General features: G+C 40.8%; 1 protein-coding gene across 4 annotated transcripts in view; it reads right to left on the reverse strand.

The window, feature by feature from the left end:
* uap1 (UDP-N-acetylglucosamine pyrophosphorylase 1) overlaps positions 1 to 7,059 on the reverse strand; it is a 46,012-nt gene extending 38,953 nt beyond the window's left edge. Inside the window, exon 1 of one of the 4 annotated variants that reach the window (XR_009446052.1) lies at positions 6,083 to 7,059. Coding sequence is in view for 2 of the 4 variants with exons in the window: in XM_048539363.2 (XP_048395320.2) it covers positions 6,083 to 6,380 (298 nt within the window). In the remaining 2 variants the exon portion in view is untranslated. The remainder of the gene's footprint in view (positions 1 to 6,082) is intronic. The other 3 variants (XR_009446053.1, XM_048539363.2, XM_048539364.2) reach the window with 3 other exon arrangements.
* Positions 7,060 to 23,031: the final 15,972 nt, after the last annotated feature.

The raw sequence follows: 23,031 nt of genomic DNA on the forward strand, positions 1-23,031 counted from the left end.
ACCTCCATTTCCTCCCTACTACCTCATCCCGCCTCCTTGACCTGAGAGGGGGAGGCGGACCACAATTTCAACCTCACTGCGAAGCCTCTTCCAAGATGCCTAATCTGAAGAAGTTACCCTCATCCCTCTGGACCAACCTCAGGGATCCTCTCTCCCAGTGCAATCCATCTCTGGTCCGCCTCCCCCTCTCTCCCTATTTATTCCAGAACCCTCTGTCCAGCCCCCTCTCGGATGAAGGGTCTAGGCCCAAAACATCAGCTTTTGTGCTCCTGCGATGCTGCTTGGCCTGCTGTGTTCATCCAGCTTCACACTTTGTTATCACGGTTAGATTTGATTATAGTTTCTCTCTCTGCCCCTCCCTTAAAATTGATTGTGTTTTATATAAAATGTGATGAACTATATTCAATATTCTTTAATCTAGATCAATAAATGATTGAATTAAAGGAGGCCTGGTATGTGACAAAAATAGCAGCATTACTGTTACTGTAGTATAAAACATAGTGAGGTGGGAGGGGATAAATGATTCAACAGATCTGTTCTACCATTCAAAGATATTGACTCATTTAACCTTTGTTTCTCAGCAACTGCTTCATAGTTTTATTAGGTTGCCAAATCTGTCTCAAAAATGTCAACTGGCCCACATCTTTTGAAAAAGAATATTCCAGATTTAGTTTACGTGGGAAAAAGGTTTCCTGATTTCATGTGGTAAGCACTTTGCTCTAATAAAAATAGATTGTGCTTTCTTGTTCTGGATTACAACCCCACTTCCAACCAGAGGTAACACTGTACCTACCCCATCTGATCCCTTTCTCTGTTTAAAACAAACCCTGATCATACTACAACTCAGTTAACATTCGTGGAGGCTTGGATGTGTTTCCAAGATTTTCTAGAAAAAAATGGTCCTTCAAATGAAGGCTCCTCTCTGATGAAGGGTCTAGGCCCGAAACGTCAGCTTTTGTGCTCCTGAGATGCTGCTTGGCCTGCTGTGTTCATCCAGCCTCACATTTTATTATCCTGGTCCTTCCAATGAGTCATTTCAGGTCACATGGGATTAACACCTGAAGTAAAATTTTGGTTCAACGTACATATGAATTTAAAAAAAGTGAAACACTAGCTTTTTATTGCTTATGAAAGAAACATCCTCTTCTCCAACATGACCTGTATTATTAGCTTTGATTTTTCTTTATTCTACACCCTGGAATGCTGGAGTTTATATTGCTTTGCCAGTTTTCCATTTCTACTAGGTTCAGCTTCACCTGCTTGACAGTACTTCTCTCAAAACTACAAGTGTGCATGAACTTTCTGTATTTATAAACTGAAAAACTGAGTATTGTGATATTTAGTTTTAATTAAAATTTTATTTTCAGCTGCAAGCGCACAATAGCTCTTACAATTTAGAAAATGAATGGGGAACTACTTGAATAAACAGTTTCAGTAACAAGCTTAAAAGCTACTGAAAACGGAGAAACAGAAACTCAGTACAGCGATTTTAATTCTGAGGAAGGGTCACCAGACCCGAAACATTAACTCTGACTTTTTGTTCACAGATGCTGCCAGACTTGCTGGGATTTTCCAGCAACTTTGTTTTTGTTCCGAATTTACAGCATCCAAGGTTCTTTCAGTTTTTAATTGCATATGGAATCAGTGTAACATAACATATAGCACAACAATATTTGTAGCACAATGGCACGTTTCATTAGCCTCACTAAATAGATATTAACTCTTAAACAATACTTTCAGCCTACTGCCAGTATATATCAGTAATTCATCAATTACGTGATTCTAGAAGTAAAACCTACCATTCAATGATCATCCATTTAAGACAGGCAATAAACAAAAGGCAAGCACTGTCTCGTTGAACAAACCAAATTTCCCTCACACTATGTCATTAAGCCTGGACTGTTATTACTATTAGACAGATTAGTTATGTACTTCACTGTAACTTGAATTGCAATATACAAACAATGGACTATTGAAAAACTAATAGTGTTTATGGCCAATCAAATTTGTAGGAATAACTCGTGTTTATATTTTTGTTTTTCACAAACCCAAGCATGTTACAGCAGTAACTGTTGTAATATAGTTGGCACAACGACTTTCAGTCAGCAAGCTCCCTCGAAACATAATGAGACACAGTGACTGGATAATCTGATTAAGTGATATTGATTGAGTTCCAGACTAATGAATAAAATCCCTTTGCAGAATGGTGGCAAGAGATTTGAAATACCATGATTGACACTATTGGCAAGATGTTAATTGAAAACCATATGCACAAAATAATTCAAGATTATGAAATTTTGATTATGAAATTTGCTCTGTATTCAAATTTAAACAAATCCAAATAATGTTTTCTAATACTTTTCAAATTCTAAATTATTATAACAGGGCTTATAATTGGCAAAAGCAGAAAAAGGGTTTCTCTTTCAAGCTAGTCCTTCACTCTTGCCTTCTTCACTGCATTCTAATGTATACCTCAACCACTTGTTTTTAAACTTACAACTGACATTTTAAACTGTTCTTCATAATTCAGCTTCACACAGAACAAAAAGATTGATTCTTCTACCATCCACAACATAATTTGATAGTCAGAACATTTGTTCTTTTTCCTCACCTTCCCATTTTCCAAAGGGACTGTTCCATTTGCAATACCACAGGTTTACATTTTCATCCACCCACATTCTAGTTACCCATCACCAATTAGTCCCCATGTTAAAGTATGAACTGCATCACTGGCCCATTCACTTTTCGGGACAACGAACAAACTTCACGCAAAAATATAATTCATGTATATTTCAACTAATCTAGCATCCACTATGTGCTATCAACGTACAGTCGCCTCTATAAATTGGAGAGAATAAAAGTTAGGTTACGACTTTGTTATTTTGCTCTCAAGTAGATTGCTACTTTAATACTCTATCCTCTGTGATCTCTACTATGTGAAGAATTTCTTCACAACGTTTCAAAACCAATATCTAATTTCCTTCTAGGCATTTGATTGATTAATTAATTGATTTATTTATTTCGTGTCACATTTATTGAAATACAGTGAAAAGCTTTGTTTACACATGGTACAGCAGATCGTAGTAAGACAAAGATGTACAGATCAAAAAGACTTAGACATAGGCAGCCCTGATATCAATAACTCCAGGCTTAGCTGCATCACTTTCAAATTTCAATCAAGTTTGCCAATTGTTCATTTCCCCAAACATACTTCTGGATTTCTTATGCAGTCTTTGCCTCTTTGGGGGTTTTAATATTTCTTATTGCTCAGAGTTGAAAAACCTGCAACCAAAACATTAACTCAGTACAATCTTGCCATAGATCCTGACTAACCCATATTTGTTAACAGCACTTTCTGTTCTTGTTTTACATTTCCACATCTACAATATAGAATCCCTAGAGATGGAGGACATTTGGTCCATTTAATCTGCATCTGCAAACAGCATCAATCCTATCCCCATAAATCCACATTTACCAGAGCTAATCCACCCAGTTTACACATTCCCAGGACAGTGTGGGCAATTTAGCATAGCAAATCCACCTAACTTGCACATCTTTGGATTGTGGGAGGAAGTCAGAACACCCAAAGGAAACCCATGCAGACACAGAACATGCAAACTCCACACAGTCACGAAGGCTGGATTCAAATCCAAGTCCCTTGCGCTGTGAGGCAGCAGTGCTCACCACTATGCCACTGCACCGCCTCGTGGTCTCCCCCATCCAATGTGGTGCATTGCATGTTATTTCCAAAGTTCACAAATGTTTCATGAACCATAATGAACTCAGCGGTTCAAATCTCACTTGATCAGTTAATTACTTGGCCCCTGAACTGCTAGAAACTGCACTTAATTGTTCTGCTGTACATTTTCTCATTTGTTGGTCTTTGTAATTTCTGTTCTATTTTCTGTGTTTCGATGTAATTACTTTTCCACTTTGAACTCGGTATGAAAGTGGTGGGTTAACCAACATGTTAAGGTCACTGCCTGTTGTCTCCCAATTCAATCTAATTCATTGTATTTATGAACATAAAATTGAAAATTTGTTCACTATCAAGGTTGAAATATAACCTGCTTTATCAATAAATTGTAAATTATTCTGAAAAGTTTTAACGCACCCTCAACACAACCAATCTTCTGAAAACACAAAACCTTTTGTCACTATCTTGATCACTGATGTCTATCACAATCTCAGACATGACCTGACTGCTTAGTTTGGAATTATTAATTACTTCCAAGTTCAGTTACATTCTGAAGGATTTGCTTTCAGTTATATGACAAATTTGAAAGATCCATGATATTCTCTACATTAAGAGTTATCTTCTTTGCTTTCCAAGAAACAGAATGGCTTTATCAAAAGAAACTTCCACATCAAAATGATGTTTGTTAGAAGTATAAATAAAAAATTAGAAATAGTCAAATTATAAGCAAGCGTTACCTGAAACGGTGGATCATTCTACTTTGAAGTGAATGTCACTAAATTGTCTTGACCCTAAGTAACCTTGAGATTATGTAAGATCAGTACAGACCTACAAAACATTTGTGGGTGTATCAGTACCTTTATTGCAACTGTATTGCTTTAACAGTTTGAGAGATCTTCATTGAACTCTTACAGTGTGGAAGCATTTGATCCATTGAGTCCACATTGAACCTCTGAAGAGCATCCCACCTATACCCATTCCCCTACCCTATCCCAATGCTAATCCACAGAGTTCACATCCCCAGACACAATGGGCAATTTAGCATGGCTTATGCACCTAATTTGGACATCTTTGGACTGTGGGAGGGAATCCACGGAGACACGAGAGCTTGTGCAAACTCCACATATACAGCCATCAAGGCTGGAATCGGATCCTGGGTCTCTGGAGCCGTGAGGTGCTAACCACTGAGTAACCATGCTGCCCCCAATGCCCACTGGAATCAGATTGTTTGAATACTGTGGAGGATCTAGACTGCTACTCTGTTCTTCATCTATAGAATCAGCACTGAAGTATTCTTTTAAAGATAACAGCCTCTTTGTAACTTTTTCATTCAAATCTATTAAAACCTCAATTTTAGCATGGTGATTAGCTTTTGAATAAAACATTAAGTGACTGTGCCATTTTGTTACTCAACTAATTATATCATCGTATCCACCTTCCACATACCATTCTCATCCAAAGGTATTTCTCTCATGGCATTCCCATCCCATTCCTTCCATCTCTCTTATTCGATCGCATTCCTCACAGAAATAATCAGGTCCACCAGGGTAACTTGGTCATTGGGGTACCTTCACCTTCTATTTTTCCCCCTCCACTTTCGCATCTGACATTTTCAACAATCATTTGGGTCCCAAATGCACTTTGTGCCCTCTGGTCCTCCGCATGCCCCATATGTACCAGGTGCCATTCGTAAAGGAAAACACCCCTTAAACTGACCAATCAAAGCTTGGCAAAAGGCAAAAAACAGGACGCATTTGTTGCATCTATTTTACCACAGACGGTAAGAGAGAGCCTGCAACAGTTTTAAACCCAAGTAGTGGGTTTATTTAAAGAAAAAAAGGGATTAGAAGCCCAATAAAACAATGCCAGCGAAAAAAAACTCAAAAGTTTACTGTGGCCCCTAGACTCAGTCAGATAATTATAATAGAAAACCATACGCACGCATAACTTTCGTTTCTTGGAAGATTTGCACATTTTGCTGGTGTCATAGATGCCCCCACCCAACCATCCCAGAGAGCGATTTGACAGGATCCTGCTTTTCGGCAGTGATGATATCATAACACTCGATACACCACTTCTCTCAGGTCTGTAGCAGCGCTTTCGTGGTGCACCAATTCCCTCATCCAACAGGTTTAAGTGTCGAAACCAAAAGCGGGCATCTGAAGAAGTCGTGTCGGATTTTGAAGGAACTGCAGGTGCTGGAGAATCTGAGATAACAGGGTGTAGAGCTGTCTGAACGCAGCACGCAGCACCAGAGCAGCAGTAGGTCCAGACCCGAAACGTCAGCCTTCCTGCTCTTCTGATGCTGCTTGGCCTGCTGTGTTCATCCAGCTCTACACTTTGTTATCTCATCTTAAGAAGTCACCGAATTCGCTAAGCTCTTACCTTCTGCCTTCCACTCGGGCAGTCTCTCCCAGTCTCTGGAGACGCTGCCCTGCACTTCCCTGGGCACCGGCTCCATCTGCTCGTCCATCTGCTGCTGGATCGGCACCGGAGCCGACACGGCCCGGTTGAAGAAGCTCATGATCTCGGGGAAGTAGCAGCCGTTCAGGTCGCCCAGCAGCTCGGCCCGCTCGGCCTGGTCCAGCTCGTCCCAGAAGCGGAGCAAGTGAGCCTGGCCCGACCGCTCCAGCTGCTCCCGGTGGGCGGCCAAGGCCAGCTCCGGGTCCTGGTCTCGATCCATCGCCTTCCCCAAACGGCCGGAGCCGCGCGTGCCGCCCAGCGTTAACTGCCCCGCGTTCGATTCGATTCAAACGGAGCTCGAGCCCAACGGAATACCTTCCGTTCAACGATTGAGTTATTAGCGTTTGGTTTACAACAAACAAAATATTTGTATTTTTTTCGGGGGGGGGGAGGGGTTGTTAAACGGAAACGGATTTTACTAAACGCCAAGTAGAATTTTCATGATAGTTTACCAATCTTTCTAACCGTCTCAACGCCGACACAGTGAGTAGGCCCGAAGTTTGGTGGGGGAATCGTTTTCCGGTTCAGTTCTGCGATAAATCTCTTCAGCCACAGTTAAATAGCCGCGCATTTCCCTGTCCGGTTGCTGCACGCTCATATTTAAACACGCAGCATCAAAGGTGCCGGCAGCCACATGGAGTTGGTAGACAAGGGGAACGGGGCTGGGCCCCACAGGGGACTGCCTTGACAATAGTCCCGCCTTTCCGATTCTCCACGCCGCTGCCACAGAAACCAGGGTCCCCTCCCTCATTCATTCGCCACAGTACGTTCTCACTGACGTGGCGGTACCGCAGGCCCCAGTCAGGCTAAAACCCGCCTCTCACACATCACCAACAGCCCGGGGATGAGTTACTACGTCCCTTAGCACTGTTGTGTACGTTTCTGGCAAAGACGTTCACACCCACCTCCTTAGAAAGCCAGTCGAAAACCATCCAGTGCTGATCCTGGGCGAGTGGCTTTCACACCGCGCAATGACCCATCTCCAACAAGTCTAACCGCCCCTGGCTTTCTTCAACTGGAATCCTGTGGCCGGGAAGTTTGAAAAGACCAGAAAAATAATGGGAAGGTGTTAGGATACTCGATTAAACAACACCTTAACTTCTGATACAGGCAGGATGCCAACTTCAAATCTGTGCTGCCGTTCATTTAAGCAAGTGAAAGAAAGAGGCTGAAATGCATCAGGTGTTGTGACATTGCCGGAAAGACTACGACCAATGCTAAAGAGAAGTTTTATCCGACCCCAGCTCACCACGGGGCTGTCTATGGAATTTGGACTCCACCTTCCATTGTGGAAGTGATACCCAACACCGTATGAACATAAAAAGAATCAAAGTTCACCCCAGTCTTAGTTTATATTCTGCTAAAACACTATCCCTGTCTTTGTTACCTCTAGACTGGTGTATTCCAATGAACATCTTAATGATCTCCCACATTTGGGGCAGTGTGGTAGCTCAGTGGTTAACAGTGCTGGAGAACTGAGTTCATTTCCTCCCTTGGGTGGAGTTTGCACATTCTCCCCATGTACGTATGGGTTTACTGCAGGTGCTCTGGTTTCTTACCACAGCTCAAAAATGTGTGGCTGAGCTGTGCTAAATTTTGTAGGGGTGTGGGTGAGGGTTGGAGTGGACTTTATAGGCCAACTGGCCTGCTTCCAGACTCTTTGTGGTGGTTTGCATTGTTTTGAGATCAACAGGCTGTACTGTTGGTCAATAACAGAGTGAATTAAGATGTTTATTGCCGATAATAGGAAACTGGCCTCACATTCACAAGTACTTGAAGCAGACAAGCCCATTATAAGCAACTTACCCAGAAAAGAGGCTATGGTGGTTTCTTCTTTCATTCCCCAGCATCGTCCTGATTCAGTGCTTTGAAGACGGCACTAAGGTCACAGAGAGGGAAAAACCAATGGTTATTACTCATATTTCAGAAGTCATTTCATAAAGTCTCTCAAAGATACAGTCAAGAGACGCCAAAGTTCATGAAATTGAAAACAAAAGAATTGGGCTGAGTGGCAGCAGAGAAATATCTGTTTTCATCCATATTTTCAAATAGTAATTTGATTTTTGAGACTAGATTGTTGGTAAAGATTTTCTGTAATTAAACATTGTGTTTTAATTGTTTGTAGCTCAAGGTTTCACATTGCTGTTATCAGGTGAACCAAAATCATTGATTAGACACTCTATCTACATATTTGACATTAACACTTTGCACCTCAAGGAAGTAGGAATAAAAGCCAGATACTCTCATTGGACAGAGTGCTACTACTGGTGGTCCATGAGGGTTTCTTTCAATCTCTCAACTATTCACCATTTAATCAATGACTGAGATAACTTGGGGAGGCTATGGCCTAGTGGTATTATTGCTGGACTGTTAACCTAGAAACCCAGATAACATTCAGGGAATCCGTGTTTGAATCCTGCCACGGCAGATGGTGAAATTGAATTAAACAAATATCTGGAATTAAGAGTCTAATGATGTCCATGAATCCATTGCTGATTATTGGGAAAAACCCATCTGGTTCACTAATGTCCTTTAGGGAAGGAAATTACATCCTCACCTGGTCTGGCCTTCATATGACTCCAGACTCAATGTGGTTGACTCTTCACTGCCCTCTGGGCAATTAGGGAAGGGCAATAAATGCTGCCTAACTAGCAATGTCCTCATCCTGTTAATGAGTTTAAAAAAACATGATTTAAAAGCCAGAGATGCAGGTTTATCATTGAGACATAGAGAGTCAGCATTGTAAGTATTATAGATAGATGCATAGACTTGAAAAGGGTACCTTGGAAAGCACAATATACGTTGGTCCACACAGCAACGGCCATTCACGTGAATCAATTTAAAAAAAATTTCACTGGGAAGAAGTTGATGTCAGTGATAGGGATCTTGCCATCAATACCCATTCCCCCCATCAACCCCCAGTCCTCCACAGGCCAAATCACATGATCAGGTACTAAGTGTCTTTGAATGCATTTTCCTCCTTGGAAAACTGCATGCAAACTTTAATAGTTTTCAGTCCTCCCACATGACAGATTTACCTTAATTGGTCAATACATTGAGTACAGGAGTTGGGAGATCATGTTGGAACTGTACAGGACATTGCTGAGGCCACTTTTAGAATACTGCATTCAGCTCTAGTCTCCCTGCTTTAGAAATGATGTTGTTAAACTTGAGAGGGTGCAGAAAAGATTTACAAGGATATTGCTGGGATTGGAGGATTTGAGCTATAGGGGGAGGCTGAATAGGCTGGTGCTTTTTGCCCTGGAGCGTTGGAGATGAGAGGTGACCTGAAAGAGGTTCATAAAATTATGGGCAGCATGGATAGGGTGAATAGCTAAGGTCTCTTCCCAGCGTAGGCGACTCCAAAACTAAAGAGCATTGGATTAAGGTGAGAGGGGAAAGATTTAGAAGAGACCTGAGGGGCAACTTTTTCACACAAAGGGTGGTGCATGCATGGAACGAGCTGAGGGGGAAATGGTGAAGATGGGTACGATTACAACGTTTAAAAGCCATCTGGATGGGTATATGAATAGGAAAGGTTTAGAGGGATATGGGTCAAATGCTGGCAAATGCAACCAGATTAATTTAGGATATCTGGTATGCATGGATGAGTTGAACTGAAAGGACTGTTTTCCTGTTGTGTAACTCTATGACTCTATTATCCTTTGACTTTCAATGGCATTACCATTCTCTCATTATCGACATCTAAGGTATAATCATTGATTAAAAATTGAACTGGGTTTATCATAGGCAGAGATGATTAGTGATGAGTTTAACCTAAGATTTACCACAGCCTCAGGTAAAATTGAGAAGGCAAAACTTTCATGATGACTTGAGCTAGTGTGAGAATTGAACAAACCTGTCCTCTCAGCCAACTGAGCTAACCAACCTCCTCATTGCTATGACTACTCATGTGATCATATGAATACTTGTGGTTACAAAGAGCATATTGCAAGTTAGGAATCTGCAGGAAGTAACTCACTTTCTGACTCTCCCATGTCTGTCCCATCTACAGGGCCCAAGTCAGGAGTGTGTTGGAATTCGCTCCATCAACATGACGTACTGTAACAATTTACATAGTCTCCTTCAACAGCATCTTCCAAACCTGCAAACTCTTCTACCTCCGAGGAAAAGATCGGCAGGTGCATGTGGAATGCATCCTTCACCATGCAAGTACCCCTTTAAGACATGTGCTGTCCTGATTTGGAACTATATTGTTATTCTTTCACTGTTGAATGAATCCTGGAACTCACTTCCTTTCAGAAATGCAGGTGTACCCACACCAGATGAACTGATTTCATGGTCAAGAAAGTGATTCAGCACCACATTCTCAAGACAATTAGGTTGTAGCAGCAATGTACACATTTCATGAAAGAATAAAAGTACTGAATACCTAAATGTGTATTCCTGCTGCAGGCACATACCCACATGTTCCCAATGCATACTGTCACATCTGCATGTGCATTTCCAACTGGTATAACACATCCTGCTCACAAGTTTGGCTGCAGTCTGCTGTTTTGTTTCCTGGTGCCTAAAGTTCTCACCCATACAAGCACTCCTGTTTTAAATATGTATTTTTATTCATAAAAGAGCACCCTTCTTTAGTAAATTTGACTTGTTAATACCAGGTTCACAAAAAAGACAATTCCAACCCCACCAACTATCAGTCTGCCCTCAAATATCAGTAGAATAATTGGAGGAGTGGTGGTGGGGAATAAATTCCTGCTGCCTTATGTGTATGAATAAAAGCAAGAAAGTTGGGAAAATATGATGGGAATGAAAAATCGGATACCTGATATCACGATAAAATTTTCTCTTGAAGATTTAAATGGGGAGCTTTGAATCTAGCTAATGAGTAATGGTACCTTATTTCCATGTATTTGCATCCCCATTGTTAACTCATACTGCCTTATTTCTGGGCAGCTCCCAATCCTCTGTTTCTTCCCAGAGAAACTGGGTGGTCCCATTTCTGATGAAGGGTCTAGACCTGAAACGTCTGCTTTCCTGCTCCTAAGATGCTGCTTGGCCTGCTGTGTTCATCCAGCTCCACACCTTGTTATCTCAGATTCTCAAGCATCTGCAGTTCCTATTATCTCTGTGCTAATTCCCAACATGAACAGATACCTGGCAGCAGTAGCTTGCCACTTGCTTCTTTGGACCTTCATCCAACAATTTCTTTGCATGCTCCATGGACATCTCTTCCATCCTCCAGCCTCGTCACATCATCATGGCTGCTTGTGGATTAATTCTCATACCACTTCAGTCCTTCAGTATCTCATTTTTAATTTTGTGCGCACTTATTCCCTGCATGCTACTGTCAGGCCATTTTGTTCACAGGGATATACATTCATCCCATGCACCTACACACAATGCCTCTTATTTCTTATGGCTCTTACTTTCTTAGTGTTCACTCACTTTGCGCTTACCTCAAGGCTAATGGCCTTTGTGTGGCTTGTATTGCTTTTCAGCGCGTAGATTCTCCAGTCCTAATTTACAGGTTGTCAACCTCCTGTCAACAGGCTTGCATTGCATTTTAGTACATATGGAGAAATGGACAGCTTGTTGCAGTTCAGAGCACTGAACAGTCAAGGAGCCAAACATGTTGCTGTCTTATGTCTATGCAATAGGCTACATCAACATCACACTTTAAACATGTACCAGCAGCTTACGCAACAAACACACTGTGTGTGCTTCAATCAATTGGCCATGTGTGAAAGTCAAAAGTGACCAATTCTTGGTGTAGTGAAGGGTGGTAGGGGGGAAACAAAGTCAGTTAAGGGCTGCAGTCGCAATTAGTTGGGTGCTTGGTCTGGTTAGAGTTTGGAATCAGGGTCCTTGCAGCTTGGGTATTGTGCCAAAGTCTTGGAGGTTTGATAAAGCAAGTTTGAATATCACAGGTTTATCAATAAGAGTGCTGAGGACGTACCAGTTTGGAGGTATCCCACGAGTGAATAAAAAGAAAACAACTGGGGGCTGAAAGGTCACTGGGGATGTGGAAATGGTAACCCCAAAAGTGGGAACATGAAGGTTTCGGGTGTGGTGTGAATCATCTTTCATAGCGAGTTTTGAGAAGATTTGTAGCTCAGGTTGAGGTTCTGGATGTGAGTTTGCTCGCTGAGCTGGAAGGTTAGTTTTCAGACGCTTCGTCACCATTCTAGGTAACATCATCAGTGAGCCTCCGATGAAGCGCTGGTGTTATGTCCCGCTTTCTATTTATCTGGTTAGGTTTCCTTGGGTTGGTGATGTCATTTCCTGTTCTTTTTCTCAGGGGATGGTAGATTGGCTCCAAGTCAATGTGTTTGTTGATGGAGTTCTGGTTGGAATGCCATGCTTCTAGGAATTCTCGTGCATGTCTCTGTTTGGCTTGTCCTAGGATGGATGTGTTGTCCCAATCAAAGTGGTGTCCTTCCTTATCTGTATGTAAGGATACGAGTGATAGTGGGTCATGTCGTTTTGTGGCTAGTTGATGTTCATGTATCCTGGTGGAAGCTAGCCGCCAGGATACATGAACATCAACTAGCCACAAAACGACATGACCCACTATCACTCGTATCCTTACATACAGATAAGGAAGGACACCACTTTGATTGGGACAACACATCCATCCTAGGACAAGCCAAACAGAGACATGCACGAGAATTCCTAGAAGCATGGCATTCCAATCGGAACTCCATCAACAAACACATTGACTTGGAGCCAATCTACCATCCCCTGAGAAAAAGAACAGGAAATGACATCACCAACCCAAGGAAACCCAACCAGATAAATAGAAAGCGGGACATAACACCAGCACTTCGTCGGAGGCTCACTGATGATGTTACCTAGAATGGTGACGAAGCGTCTGAAAACTAACCTTCCAGCGCAGCGAGCAAACTCACATCCAGATCATCTTTCATGTCAGACAGAACCTGCAACTCACCAACAAAGACAATAAGCTCAAACCTTGCCATCTTTGCACCAAACTCAACTTTGCAATAACAAATCATATAATTGCCATCGTATGCAACTTGAGCAGAGTAAGCCCTCTTTAGAAGTGAAGTACAATTCTTTGTACGTTTGGGCCTGCTGGAAGAAATTGTATTAATCTAGTTATGACTAGTTATCACCACACTATCAAGTTGAATTTCATTGAAAGGCAGTTACTTTTGCAAGATTGAAGATTAAAATGTCACATGTCTGAGATAGAAGGTGCATCTGGAGGTTTTCTTGTGAGTTTAACTGGACATGTGACAATAGTATCTCAGAATACCTTAATTACAACATATTGAGCAAGGCCAGACAGCACAAGGACCTCCAACAGAGATAATGGGAACTGCAGATACTGGAGAATCTGAGACAACGAAGTGTGGAGCTGGATGAACACAGCAGGCCAAGCAGCATCTTAGGAGCACAAAAGCTGACGTTTCGGGCTTAGACCCTTCATCAGAAAATGGGGAATGGGGAGAGGATTCTGAAATAAATAGGGAGAGAGGGGGAGGCAGACCAAAGATGGATTGCACTGGGAGAGAGATCCCCTGAGGTTGGTCCGGAGGGAGGAGGGTAACTTCTTCAGTTTAGGCATCTTGGAAGAGGCTTCGCAGTGAGGTTAAAATTGTGGTCCACCTCCCCCTCTCTCAACAGCAAAAAGATCGACAGCCCTTGCCTAACTACACTCACACATCATGATTCTTTCACTATCCAATGTATGGTCGATCATGAGGTCCCTTGACCTATGCCCAGCAAGTGAAGTGAAGTAACCAGGCTTTCCACTTAATCAATGTAAAATATTAACATACTGTATGTTGATAATGAGTGTGAGCAAAATGTATACAGTCTCATCATATATTCCAACAGAAACTGCCTGGAGGCCAAAGCATTAAAGATAAAACAGTTAAAAGAATGAAGGTTCCTGAAGTTGATGAATGGGAATTTGAGTTAAAATACTTGTAATTCCTACAGAACACCATGCCATTAGAACCCACCATCTTTTCTTGGAAATGAGAAATCTGCACAACAATGTGTAACAATACATAAACCATTAAACAATGTGATTGCGCTTTTTCAGATTGTCTCTGATTGTGGCTTTTGCATTGCTATACCCATAAAGTAATCAAGATTACTGAGGGTTATTTGACAATGATGTTTCTACAATGTTAACATACTATTTGTTGACAATGAGTGTGAGCAGGATGTGTACAGCCTCATCATAAATTCCAACAGAAACTGCCTGGAGGTCGAAGTATTGAAGACAAAACATTTAAAAGAAAGAAGGTTCCTGAAGTTGATGAATGGGAAGTTGAGTTAAAATACTTGTAATTCCTGCAGAACAACATGCCATCAGAACCCACAAGTCTTCTTGGAAATAAGGAATCTGCATAATAATGTGTAACAAGACACGAACCATTAAGCAATGTGATTACACTTTTTAGGATTGCCTCTGATTGTGGCTTTTGCATTGCTAAACCCATAAAGTATTAAGATCACCGAGGGTTATTTGACAATGATGTTCAGTAACACACATATAGCAAGGTCAAAATCCTGGAATTCTGTTCCTAACAGCATTGTCGGCACACTTACACTCCAAGGACTGCATTGGTTCAAGAAAGCAATTCATAAGAATCTTCTCAAGTACAACAAATGCTGGTATAGACAACAACACCCATGTCCCATGAGAAAATTTTTTTAAAAAGTGAAAATAATTATTTAAAATGTTACTGTTTATTTAATGTACTCAAATACCTATATAATTTATAGGGAAGCTGGAGGTAAATATTTAAGTATAATTAGAAATCTCCAAAAAATGGGGAAACTAGCTAATCCAGATCTCCAATATGATAGTTTCTGCCTTGTTGGGGTATGCTCAGGTTGTTTTTGGTAAAAGGATGGAATTAGGTACAGTATAAATAAGATATTCCTGTTTGAATTTTGTTTTAATAAGTCTGTTCAGATCTGTTACGACACACCTCTGGAACGGATAGAACTTGAACCCAAACTTTCTGGCTCAGAGCTAGGGGCACTACCACTGCAGTACTGGGACTTGAAAGTTTGGTCTTAGTTTGCACTCATTGTTTGCTTTTTCTTCATGAGGGATCCAAAGAGTGAGGGATCTGTTTTTGATTTTTTTTTGTCACAAGAGGGCCCTCTTTTTATGCACATTTAACCTTATTTCTTATTTTTGGGCCTATCAGTCCAGAGGTAGGCTGTGACAGCCTTCTTTTCAGGGCCAAAAAGTACCCTGTATATAGTTTTGCCCCCAAATTGCCCATCTTGTATATTTTGTGAAACAGAAAAAAATACACCTCTGTGAATAGGCTTTATGACATTTTTTTTCCACCACCAAGAAAATACCCATCTGGCCAAGTGTATAGTCTGCTCAGGATAATGTTGATATTTAAAAAAAAGAAAAAAAGTGTAAGGGAGGATGGGGAGTGAGGGATGTGCTGAAACAAAATGGAGTTACAAGGGTAAATAAAGCATTCTACTCCCTACAGTGCCCATCTCTCTCTAAAGGCATCAAGAGTATTGATGGAGACCATGTGGCCCCTCTCTAAGGACACCTGGGCACAATCATAAGCTAGAAAAGGGACAGATAGTCTGCAACAATGGCCATCTCCACAGTCCACTGCCTGGATCTGTAAATAACCAACTTGACAAGGCCCAGGAGCAGACCCGTGAGGAGGTCCTCTGACTTACCCACACTCTTCCGCACCAGCTGCATGAAGATTAGCAACATGGAGTGAAGTGCAACCAAAAGCACACTTATTTATTTGATATTTTCAAATCAACCCATTCAGAAATGTTGTTACACACCTCTGGACCAGGAGGGACTTGAACCCGTACTTTCAGGACAAGAGGTAGGGATATCACCACATTGCCACAAGAGCTCCTGGGGGCTTAATTTGACTGAATTTTTATTTAACCTATTTTTCTAATCAACCTGTTCAGAGGTCTCTGGAGCAGGTTGGACTTGAATCCAGACCTCCCAGGAACACTATCACTGTACCACAAGACCTCTGGAGTACTCACTTTGATTGAAGATGAATACCCAAATATATGACAACTGACTATACAAGAACTCATCCCTTTCTTCATTTTTTAATCAGCCTGTTCAGTAATGTTATTGCACACTTTTGGAACAGGTGAGACGAGACCTGGGCCACCAGCTCAGAGATAGAGAAACTCCAACTGCACCACAAGGACCTCATAATTTGTACTTAACTGGAAGTAATAAAACAGATCCAGCTGTGGATTTAGTATTCAAGGACTGATTGGATGCAATTTTCATGCAGCAGCACATATTGGAACCATTCGGCCATGTCCTCTAAGAGCATAAATTTGACTACCGCCAAACAGTGGCATATTTCAAAATGGATCAGGGACTGATTAAGAGGATCCACAGATTTTTGGAGATTCCTTACTGGAGCTCCTCGTAGGATGGGAAGTCCAGTCCTTGGAGGGGGAGGGAGGAAGAAGTCCATTTGCCTTCCTAGGCCCCTCTCTTCATCAACCTTTTGGTCCTCTTGCTCTCATGGTCTTAAATTCACCATAATTATGGAGCCATCCTTAGTCCCCGGCATTCCCCTGTCCATCTCTCCCACAGCAGTCGGTGCTGGTCTGCCTAAACATATCTATTTCTCTCCATCCTGTGAGACTTCTGAACATTAGGAGTTGGGACCTCATATTGCGGTTGTACAGGATGTTGTCTGGGCCACTTTTGGAGTACTGAGTACAGATCTGGTTACCCTGCTATAGGAAGGATATGATTAAATTGAAGAGAGTGCAGAAGACGTTTGCAAAGGTATTACCAGAACAGAGGGTTTGAGTTATGGGGAGAAGCTGGATAAAATGGGATCTTCTCCATTGGAGTGCATGATGTTGAGGGCTGACCTTATAGATGTTTATAAAATCACGAGGGGCATAGACAAGGTAAATTGCAATGGTATTTTCCCAAGCATAAGGGAGTTCAAAACTGGAAGGCATATTTTTGAGGTGAGAGGAGAAAGATTTAAAATGGACCTGAGGGGCAACTTTATCAAACACTAGGTGTTTTGTATTTGGAATGAAGTGCCAGAGGTGGTGGTAGATGTAGGTAAAGTTACAACATTTAAAGGACATTTGGACCAGATCATGAATATGAAAGACTTAGAAGAATATGGGGTAAGTGCAGGAAAATGGGACTAGTTTAGTTTGGGAAACTCTGTTGGCATGATGAGTTGAATGGGAGGGTTTGTTTCTGTGCTGTATGACTATGATTCATACTGTAGACCAAAGGTGGGATGGAGGTGGGGGGGGGGGGGGGGGAGTGGGGAGTGGTCTCCAAGCCTGATGTTGATAATTAAGCACTCTTTCTTCAGAGACTTCTAACTTCAATATGATGTCCAATAATGTAGAACAGAGTAACAATAACACTTTTTAAGTAAAAGAGATTTGAGAATAAATGTTGATTGAGTATGGGTAAAGCATAGATAAAGAACCCTAGAAAGATCCCTGATGAGTTCTCAAACTATTACACATATCCTTAGTAATTACTAACTTAATTCACATGAGCTAGTTGCTGGTTATAGGGAGTATTAAGTCAGTTGTTAGGTACCAAGGCATTATAAACCTTCTTGCCGTATATACGTGTATAAAAGTCAACATTTTTAGACAATTTTTCAGGTTGAATTTATGGGGTTAACTATTACATGGATACTACTTTTGAGGAGCTGAAATTCATATCCTTCAAAATTCATACCATATCATTAGCAGAAAAGCAATTGATCTCTAAATGAATAACGAAAAAACACAATGAATTGTGGTAATTACCGGATAAAGACAATAGAAACAATTAGTAATTATTCAGTCTGCTTTGTCTTTTTTTCTCTTGTCATGCTGTCTTTGTTATTAAAACTTTACCTTGGATGGGCAATGACATCACTGGTGCAGCTGAGGGTCAGAACTGAGCAGGCTGAAGATGTGGACGGGGGAGGCCAACAAGCTGGAGATTTGGAGCGGGCCAGTCAGCAGCTGGAGACGCAGAGCAGAGTGGGAAGGCTGTACAAAAAGTGAATATTAATTACACCAATTAAAGTACTTGGTCGATAATGAGCTTAAGAAATTCGTAACCTAACAGTGGTGTGAAATGTACATCAAAACAAATAATAGCACAAAAAATTTCATTTCCTCTTCATAACATTTATGTACAAGATCATACCTTGACTCACAAATGTTGATTTGTTACATGTGAAGAAATAGGGTTGACGTTTACAAGAGATATGTGGAAAATTCCAGATCTTTTGGCCAAAAATAGGGTGTTGACTTTTACAACAGTTTGATATTTACTTGAGTATATACGGTAATGACGCTGACAGTAGGCAAGTTAAGTGCCAATTTAAGCTGCTGGATGTACCTCGTGTAGCTATTCTAGGGACAAAATTTTAATCCTTAATAGTAGAATAGTTACCATACAGAAGAAGACCATTCAGCCCATCAAGTCCATGCTGAGTCTCCTTGAGAACAATTTAATTAGTTTCACTTCTCCAATCCTTTTCCTTTTATTTCTTCAGTTGTTTACCCAATTCCCTTTTGAAAACCACAGTTGTATCTGTTTTCCCCACAGTCTCAGGCAGCACATTTAAGATCTTATCCACACACTGCGTAAATGCCTTTTTAAAAATGCCCTTACATTCTTTTGCTATCTACTTTTATTTGCGGTTCTTGATTCTTCCAGCAGTGGAAATAATTTCTTCTTATGTATTCTGTAAAACCCCCTGTAAATCAAGAACATCTCTATCAATTTGATATCCTGATCTCTTCCCTAAGGAGAAGAACCCTATCTTCGCCAATCTATTCATGTAAATATGGGCCTTAGTTTTTGTACATATTTACTGCATTGTCTATAAAATGTTTATATCCCTCCTAAAGCGAGGTCTCAAGAAACAGTTACAATATTCCAGGTGAGGCCAAATCGATCTGTTTTCCACAATAAATTTTGAATTCCCTTCAGAATTGTACAGTTTACTGATGTTGCTTCTCTTGTTCTTCCTATTAAAACATATGATTGCATATTTCTCTGTGTTGTTTCATTTGACACATGATTGCCCATATCAACTGTGGCCACGCAATGAGCTGCCAGGGACACCTATGACAGACTGAATCAGCCACATTTCAGTTAAGCTGAGGCAGCACGGCCATTAGCACAGTAACTTTGAGCCCACTGTATACCCCTCACTCCATGTCTGCTCCAGTTCCCAGTACAAAGCACAACTACCATCATTATATCCTGTGACTCTTATCACTTTTCTTCTTTTGTGTCATCTGTAGATGGAATTGCACCTTGTGTACACCAGCCTAAATCATTTATATATGAAAAACAGGGATTCCGGTAGTGGCCCATCTTACTTTGTAGTTTCATTAACTACAGCTCCTTACAGAATGTTTGCAATTATTAAAATATTCCCTGGAACATACAGTTTTTGAGTCAAGGTACACTCGCTCTATTCACAGCATCCCTTTGACAATTTCTTTAGATTCTGGGAGGTGAACAAAGGCATGAGGTCTGCTGGATCTTATGTGTTAAGCCAATGAGATAATCACAATATTGTTCACAAATCCACATTTCTGCTACTCAATATTTGTAAGTCTTAGATGATTTGTCTTGTAGATTTGAGAAAATTAGGATCTTTTTAACTTTGTTGAATACTTTTGCTTGTTCCATGCTCCAATACCAATGTTGGCCACTATATGACAGACTCCACTGGTCAATGATAAATTTGGCAAATTCCACACTTGGCTGACAACACCAAGGTATCGTAGTATGAACCCAACATTTCTGGGTTGTGAGAATTCTTGATTGCCATGAATTTCTGGGGGTCAATTGTTATACATATTTGTCCAATAATGTGCCTAAAAAAACTTATAATAGTCAAGCCAAATATATATTCCTCTTTCAGAGTAAGTCCTACTTGTTCTAATGCCTTTAAAATTTCAAAGACCTTTTGTTCATTTTCATCTTTAGTAGCAAAAAGAATAAACATATCATTCACATGGCAAATTACTTCTTCTCTGCCTTTGAGGATGTTAGACTTTGAGCATTAGAAAATTTCCGAGGGAATGCCAAAATGAAGTCAATTAAATTAACATTTATCAAAGGGTGTGATAAATGTGGCTAATGGTTTAGATGCTTGATCAAGTGATATCTTCCAGAAAATACTGTTGGCATCTAGATTTTCCAGTTAAAAAAAGCTCTTTGACAATTTTGCATTACTGTTACCCACAGAAGACATTGGATAATCTCCTTTTACACAGTTCTGTTAGGGAATGCAATGAAATGGATATCCACTACTAATCCCGTGTCTGTGCTATATATTTGGCTTGACTTGTCCCAATCCTCTCAATGCTTGTTTGATTAATAAACATGCCTCCTTATTCGACCTGTTATCTATTGGTATAATAAAGTAATTTGAACTCTTCATTAACACATATGGCAGAATTTTCCTGTTTTTGGCACTGTACTTTTTCCATTAGGATTCATTGCAAGTCATTGACATTGGCCAACGCCAACATTTCTCATGTAAACTTATGTTCTTCATCTCTATGGTGTCTGTCTTGAGCCCTTTTACATAAATAATTCTCATTGTCCACTTATGCAGGCACTACTGGGATCCAGTGAACCATTGCAAGGCCTGCACTGATAACTCTCAGCTACACATGCACCTTGACCTCTGACAAGGAAGATTTTAGATTGAAAAACAATCATGTACAAAAGTCCTCCTATGTCTGCTATGGTAATGTGATTTCTACCGTTACACACACTTCTCAAATCAGATTTGGGCTCACAACCTGTTGAGCACATCACCGACATGTCTCTGTAGGTTACTGAGGAAGAAACATTCCATTTATCTTGTCACTGTGAAAACTGACGGACACCATTCACCTGCACAGCCCCAGGCAGAAGATGATGCCATAATCTCAACTATGAATGACATCATCAAAACTACATTGAGAGGCTCAGGAACATTAGACAGGCTTGACAGAGACAGTCAGTACATTAGATCGAAGGATGGAGGAATCCATTATTATTATCGTACTTTGACACTTTTTGGGCTGCTGCCATGGAAAGGCAAGTTTACCACCTTGGAGATCTAGAGCACTCAGTGTCTGCAGGTATGTGCAGAGAGCTGCACACTATCACTTCTGATGGATCCTCAGTATCAACGGCAAGGTGGGAGGGACCTCAAACTCGCTTCAGATGCTCGTTTCTTTCAGGGACAGAGAATGGGAAGAAGTTAGACGTGAGTTGGAAGGTTCAAGGTGATTGGAGGTCAGGGAGCTGTGGGGGCTGGTTTGGTGATAGTGTTAAATATGTTGCTGAGATCGGGTTTGGACAGTTGGGGTGTTGGCATCATTGTTCTGATGGATACATTGGGGGAGTGGTCAGGTTTGTGTGAGGATCAGTGGTGTAGAAGCTGGGCCGGGGGTGGGTCAGGAGCAGAGTTTTGTGGAGCAGTTTGGTACCCATGGCATGGCGAAGGGGTCAGTGGGTTCGGGGGTAAGTGTTTATTGAAATCAGGGAATGGAGGGCTGGGCATTGGGCTGTTTGGGGGAGATGGCCATGTCTGGAGGTTTCAGATGTCAATGTGGAATCATGAGGGATATCAGTATTAACTAAAAGTTTAATAATTTGCAAGGATGTGGAGGAGGTTTTGATTCTTCTTATACTTCCTGATCACCAAGGTAAAAATGTTGGAACTCACTGAAGACTCTACATTGAACTTAGAGTTGGGGATGTTTACAAAGAGCTCCAGTCACCAGGCGAGATTTCGACATCCTGGTCGATTCCCACCAAGTCAGTTTAATCAGAAATGCCACTTACTTCACAATAACAACTCTAGTCTGCACTTCAGCATCAACCATTTCCTAACAGAAGATCTGGGCCAAAATTACTAGGAAGGAAAGAAGAATTACGAAATTTCATTTACACAATTCTTATCACAATCTCAGAAGTCTCAAAGCTCTTTGTTGATAATTAAGTGTATTCTATCGAGTAGAATATTAGCTTTTTTGAGAATTCTACGGATAGCTTGTCAGTCTATATGATTAATTCTCCTCTGTGGAAGCAAATAAATGATCCTGCAGCATTGAAATCCCGGATGAGTGTGACTGTGGGGGAGTTTGGTTGTAGATCTTATTGAGCATGGAAGAAAAACTTATCCACAGATATTGTTGTTCTGACAGTTCTTCCTCTGCCTGTGAATTATGGCGTTGGAGTAAGGGGGTGGTCCTGAATGGATCTTATTTCTTTTCAGTAATACATGAAGGTGACTAGTAAATTTTGTCATAAAACCCCAACACTATGTAAAAATAAATTGTCCTGTGTAATAAATGAATCCCAAATTTCAAAACAAAGCTTCTCTGATTAAACATGCAAAAAATTTAACACATCACATTCAATATAATAATTATGTAATTTTAATTCATCTAGTATCATCACTGTCCTCAAACTCAACATTTGCCAATATTGTTTCTGACTGATGACTTAAGGCTGAAGTGGCCTTGTATAATTGGCAAGCATTTACATTCAGTCCTTTTATAAATGTAGTGGCACCCATTGTTGGGGGATACAATGACTCAAGACACAATAGAAAAATGAGAAGTTTGTGACCAAGACCAAATTGATTCATTTTGATTTTTGAAGTAAACAATCTAAATCTCAGGAAATGCATCACCTGGTAAACTTGCAGAAGGTAAAAAACTTGTTAGCTGGTTTTTAGAAAGTGTTCAAGAATTGTGATACCTAGATGCTGCTTGGCCTGCTGTGTTCATCCAGCCTCACATTTTGTTATCTTGGATTCTCCAGCATCTGCAGTTCCCATTATCTCTGATACTATTTTAACCTCACTGCGAAGCCTCTT

The sequence above is a fragment of the Stegostoma tigrinum genome, chromosome 8 (genome assembly GCF_030684315.1).
Source record: "Stegostoma tigrinum isolate sSteTig4 chromosome 8, sSteTig4.hap1, whole genome shotgun sequence".
NCBI lineage: Eukaryota > Metazoa > Chordata > Chondrichthyes > Orectolobiformes > Stegostomatidae > Stegostoma > Stegostoma tigrinum.